At 43.5% G+C, this 5797-nt stretch overlaps 1 protein-coding gene across 1 annotated transcript in view; it reads right to left on the minus strand.

Moving 5' to 3' along the window:
* Positions 1-5797, minus strand: part of LOC105565698 (bromodomain-containing protein DDB_G0280777-like) — a 32916-nt gene that overhangs the window by 24469 nt on the left and 2650 nt on the right. Inside the window, exons 2-3 of the mRNA XM_012019105.1 lie at positions 69-153; positions 6-10 (exon numbers count right to left, since the gene is read on the minus strand). Of these exons, the coding sequence (XP_011874495.1) occupies positions 6-10; positions 69-153 (90 nt within the window). The remainder of the gene's footprint in view (positions 1-5; positions 11-68; positions 154-5797) is intronic.

Raw genomic sequence — 5797 nt, forward strand, 5'->3', positions numbered from 1 at the left:
GTTGCTGCTGCTGCTGCTGCCGCTGCTGCTTCTGCTGCTGCTGCTGCTGCTGCTGCTGTTGCTGCTGCTGCTGCTGCTGCTGCTGCTGCTGCTGCTGCTGCTGCAGCCGCTGCTGCTGCTGGATCTGTACCTCATTGTTTGAAACCCAGAGTGCTAAAACATTCGAAATTAATTTATGATTTTTTTAAGTTTATAATTCGAAGACATTTCTGTTTTCATATCACTTTCACGAGAATAAATCATTAGTCGTACTAGAAAATAAGAATCTCGCGACGTATTGTGTTAAGCCTTAAATTTATTGAGTGACATTAAATGAAACGTGTTTAATCACGAAGTTCATGATTGAAACCAGGCATTTGTACCAAATATGTAAAAGTAAACACATGAAAGGATCATTATTAAATGTTATGATTGAAAAACAGAAAAGTGAGAATCCGCATAAATAGCAAAAATACATTAGAATTTTTCTATTTTGTCAAAATTCTCAAATTCAGTTATTTAATGATCTGCGAAATCTTTACTTTTCAGTATTTTCCGCCGCTGATTGCAATACGTTGCGTCATTGCAATAGAATAACGCACGAAATTGTATTACATACGGTATAAATGCCGGCGCAAAGTGTGTATTAATAAAATAACGTGTAATTAATGATTTCGAAAATAGAAATGAAGGTTGCGATAAACACGTGCATAATACTATGAAAACAGATAACCCTTTCATTACACTTATATGTCACTTCCTGTCACCATTTTTATATATAAGTATATAAATAAATGTAATGTTTAACATATACAAATGTAATAAATATTAACGTAAATAATACTTTTTACATTTATTTTAGAACAAATTATAGCTATTATCTGAATTAGTAAATAAAGCTTGAATTGTCTCGCGCAAAAAAGTAGAGAAATTAAAAAAATACTATACATAAACTATACTATACATAAATGTGACAAAAGTACATATTTCTGGATAAACAATATGAAACAGAGTAATATAAATAAACGTAAGTGTCATTCAAAATAGAAGTGCACCACAAAATAATTATTAGCGCAATTATTTTGACCGTTAATAGATCATCTAGCTGTCACAAGGAGCTTCTCATCTGCTTGAGAAATTATTATATCTCTCACGTGTGTTACTTATACCCCTCCGAGATGCGTTTAGTTGCTGGTTTGCTAACATTAAGGTATGCGATCCTTAATGTTACTTTCTAATATATGTAGTCACCCAGCATCCAATATTACTTCTGATCTAATTCGATCAGCCGTTGAATTTCGTAATAGAAAAATGTGCAAAATCAATTAAAATCGAAGAAGTATAAAAGAGACGCAGGATTAATCTGCCGTCGTATTTACGCTCAACATTAAAAATACGTAAATCGAAAGCGAAAGAGGCGAAGATTACGAAAAACGATCGCATAACGTTACAGTCCGTGTCCTTCTCAAGACAATTGATTCGCTTATGGCATAGAATTAAATATAAGTCGGTAATTCGAGTCGAGATTCAATCGGGATCAATTCAATGGCAGCTCTCTCGGGGATTCGGTTCAAGATCTAGGTTTAAGAAACGATAATGTGGAAGCAATTGCGGCGATTGAAAATACGGGGAAGCGCCAGTTATACCGCGCGATGATTCATCACTTGAATGTTGCGATGAGATGCGTCGGGATTCACAATTGCAGTTTCGCCTAAAGCAGATGAGAAACTGTGCACGAATGACGTCTGCGGGTGATCCGTATGAATCATGATTACATCAAGATTAGTTCCACCGATATCTCCGTGCCAGTATATATCCCTTCCCTTCTTCCCGTATTTACGAATTTACTAGATTTTCTGCTAATTGGTTATCGAATAATTTCTATTACATATTCGTCCCAATTATTTTTCAAGCGGCGCAAAATAATCTCTTTGCACTAAACTGACGATAGTTAACTCTTATATTCTACAATCAACGAATTTTTTAACACGCGAGATAAACAAGAACATAGTGACAGCATGGACAATGCTCGAAGCGAATAGCATTATAGTGGATCAATTAATTTTAATCTTAAAGGGAGGGGGGAGAGAGAGAGAGCAGACTATAATATAATATTAAGGTAAAAATAAACAAAAAATATACAAGATGAAAAATAGAGAAATCTTGAAACAACAAGATTTAATAAAATAAAAGGTCGGAAAAAATGTTAGCGTGTCTATTTAATTTATTCTATCGGCGTGAAGAGTGACGGTAGTACTCGATAAAAGAAAATACAGCTAATAAACTGTCGAACTTTCGCACAAACATATCTTATGTGTACCTTACAGCGATCTTCTATCCTGATCTTCGATAATATTGACAGTTTCACGCGGAAAAAGTTTAAAGGTAATCGGTGTGGGAGACAAGCTTGATAACAATCTCGGGGACCGAAGAAAGACTGCTTCAACTCGGCGAGTTGAAAAACTGCTCTTGTTCGCGTTCACGGCTCTGAACACGCGGACAACAAATGATCGCGCATGCAAACAGCCGCGTGCTGGCAGACGGGACGACCTAATTATCGCCCGCTGTCATTCGCGTGTGAGAAAACTTGTAATTTTTTTTTGTTCACGACTCGGAAGGAAAATGCACGGGCGAAGGATTAACAATAAGATGCGAAGGGAGGATCAAGCAACATTTCGTCGAAACGCATATTTAAGCGTATTTAAAAGAAATAATGGGAGAATTACGCAAGAATGACGTAAGAAATTATTGATCCGACGAGGACAGATTCCGCGAGATCTCAAACGAGATTGTCGATATTCGGGTGCCCGGATGTTTCGCGCGCCCGCATCATCACGCATCTGTCAGCAGCGTCGGTAGTCAAAATCAGCTGTGGGGGGCCGCGATCGCGTCCAACTCTATAAATTATAATATCGCGAGAGAGACGGAGAGACGGAGAGAGGGGGAAGTGACAGATAATGTGACTAATTATCGAATATACCGCGCGGATTATGGACTTTGCACTATTATATCTCCGTCGATGGGGCACGTAAGAGCAAAGATAAAGGCACTTTTTTCCCTTACTACGTAATAGATGCTCACCATGATCCACTCGGCTCGAAAACCCGTTTGGCGTAATACATTTCAGATACTTCTTCTCAATTTCTTGTATTTCTTTCGCGATAACGAAATCAAGTCAATCGTCGCAGACGCGGACGTACCGTTTTTCGTCTCCAATTTTGCCGCACGGATTTCGGATTTGTTACATTCATTAGGTTCTGTTTATACAAGAAGTTAACCGTGGATCACGTTCCCGAAAGTTGATAAATAAAGCTTTTTACACTCGTTATCTCCTCGGCTCTTCATTTACGCATTGTTAAATATACTTAGTCGCGCTAAGTAGACGAGATAGGTCAGTAACGTGGAAGCAAGCCAGTATCGTAGTGCCATAGACGTAGGTCAGGACGATAGCGTTATAGAGAGAGGTCAGTATCACGGCACATACAGGGTGTTCAGAAAATCTCCCAAATATTTCTAAGAGACAATTAATTTTGCACTCCACCGTCTTCCTTCCTTTCTTCCAAATATATATTAATACCTTTGGACAATCCTCAAATCAGTATCGACGGCATGCCGCGCGTATAAACCACGATCTAATTTATTTATCGACTGTGCTACTCTTCGACAAAATATGAAGGCGTCTTGCAACATCCGTTGGTCGAGTTCGACTGTCCGCAATTCCGCCTCTCGTACGTCCGTGAGGTCAATCGAAGGACGCTGCGCCGTAGTCTCTCCCCTTTACGGACAGGGCACGAAGCAACGTAATAGCTTACGACAGAGACGCAAGCGTAAACGTAGATAGCGCTATCTACGTTTACGCTATCTACGTTTACGCTTGCGTCTTTCTCGTAAGCTATTACGTTGCTTTGTGCTCCGACCCTTAGGCAGGTCTTCTACAATAGACGCAGCAAGCCGCAAAGAAACGGACCAAGCATAGCCAACGATAAGAATAAACGAATGTCGTTGGCCGATTTCTTGCGGCTCGCGATCGCCGCGTCTATCGTAGATCCAACCTTAGGAAGAGCCGTCGGCGTAAGATCGGGAGAAATTATTCAGGCGGATCTGATAAGGCGCAGGAGAGCGGCTTTCGTCCGGACTTTCGAAAACGGCGTGACGCGCCTGTGACGCGCGACGCGCGACACGTTCGCGGGCCGGGCGTCGAGCGGTCGAACCCCCTTTTGCTGCCTATACAAGTCGCGAAGAAACGGGAAACCGGTCGGAGCGGGTACGCCCGAGCTTCCGCCGAACATTATCGCTCGAGCGTGTAACGAGCCGACAACTTTTCCATCGAATGCTAATTAAGGGCGAGCCGGTACGAAATGCTGCGCCTGCGGAGCGGCGAAAAATCACCCCGCGGCCCCCGCGCGGCGATTAAATCGGAGCGGCGAGGTTTCTGTCGATGATCGATGGAGGCTCAACACGCGCCAAGTACACGAGCATTTTTTATCATGTCAAACGGCTTTATCGGGCGACCGTGTCAGGCGAGGAGCCGATAGAAAAATCACGTCGCGGTTGCGGTCGCAAAAACAAATTAGCAGCCCGCGGAAAACAAGTCGGGAAACGCGTCGCGGAGGTGGATGCGCCGAGGGATTTTTTGGCAAAGTGTCAGAGGAAAACGCGCGTGTTAATGGACTCTCGGGGAAAGAAAAAAGTAAAGGCGAATATGCAAATATTCCTTTCTCTGTAAGGAACGCACGAGTGTAGGCAGAAAGGCGCGAACGTGATTGACGCGTGTCACGAAATTGAAAAGGAGGCAGACACCTCGTCTGCTTCTCGTTAAAAAATTTTTTGCTCGAGTGAAAATATCACCGTTTTTTTTTAAGACTACAGTTAGACCCGATCGAGACGTGAGCCGACAAATGAAGTGACACGATGAGAAACAAACGTACCTCGCACATTTCGAATCAAGTCCGAAAAAAACGGTTCAATTTTTGACAAGGAAAATTGCTGGAAGATCCTTCGAACGGAAGAATAAAAGTAAGAGCAAGAGAATACCTTCCGGTTGTACCGGCGACGAGACAAAATGCAAGAGATTCACGTGCGCCATTCGTCCTTGGGAGTTAAAGACCGAGCGGAATTTACTGGCTGGCCACAGGTCGAACGTTAAATTAGCGCGTTACGTGTCTCTAATGTAGACGCGGCAGTATTTATTTTATTTTATTTTTTTTCTCTTCAAGATTACTCCGCCGAATCGAAGCAGCAGCGCCTTTGGCCCGACCTTTACGACCACACAAACGCGAATAACAATCCGCGACGCGTTTCAGCCCTCCCGAGAGAGAGAGAGAGAGGAGATTCCCTCGCGCGTAAGTATAGAATTCGCGTTGTAAGCGCGCCAGGTCGCGTAACTCGCCCCGCCGCCCCCCGCTTCCGCGTTTCCGCTCGCGTGCGGAGCGAGGCGTCCTCGCCGGTTCCGTCGCGCCTGGCGAAGAGTCTTTTGAAAAGCGCAACGCGCGTAAATCGGATTTCTGAACGAGCGGGCGCACGCGTCGCGCTCATTCCCATCGATTCCCGATAAACTCTCGCTGCTCCGCGAGTCGCGGGCTCGTACGAGGTGGGCAGGTTCGATGAACCGGCCCCGCGCGCAAGTACACGCGGCCGCTAATTATAGAAGACACGCGCTAATCTCATTACTCCGCGTTTATACCCCCGCGTCTTAGGCCGCGAGCTACACACTAGAGAGATCGAAGGTGAACTTACGTGGTCCAAAAGAAGTGATCGGTAGCATCATAATATTTTTCTTCATTTTCGCAACTTCTCTTTGTACTTGGACGACCCGGTA

The sequence above is a fragment of the Vollenhovia emeryi genome, unplaced genomic scaffold (assembly GCF_000949405.1).
Source record: "Vollenhovia emeryi isolate VEMERY1.0 unplaced genomic scaffold, V.emery_V1.0 DF939150.1, whole genome shotgun sequence".
NCBI lineage: Eukaryota > Metazoa > Arthropoda > Insecta > Hymenoptera > Formicidae > Vollenhovia > Vollenhovia emeryi.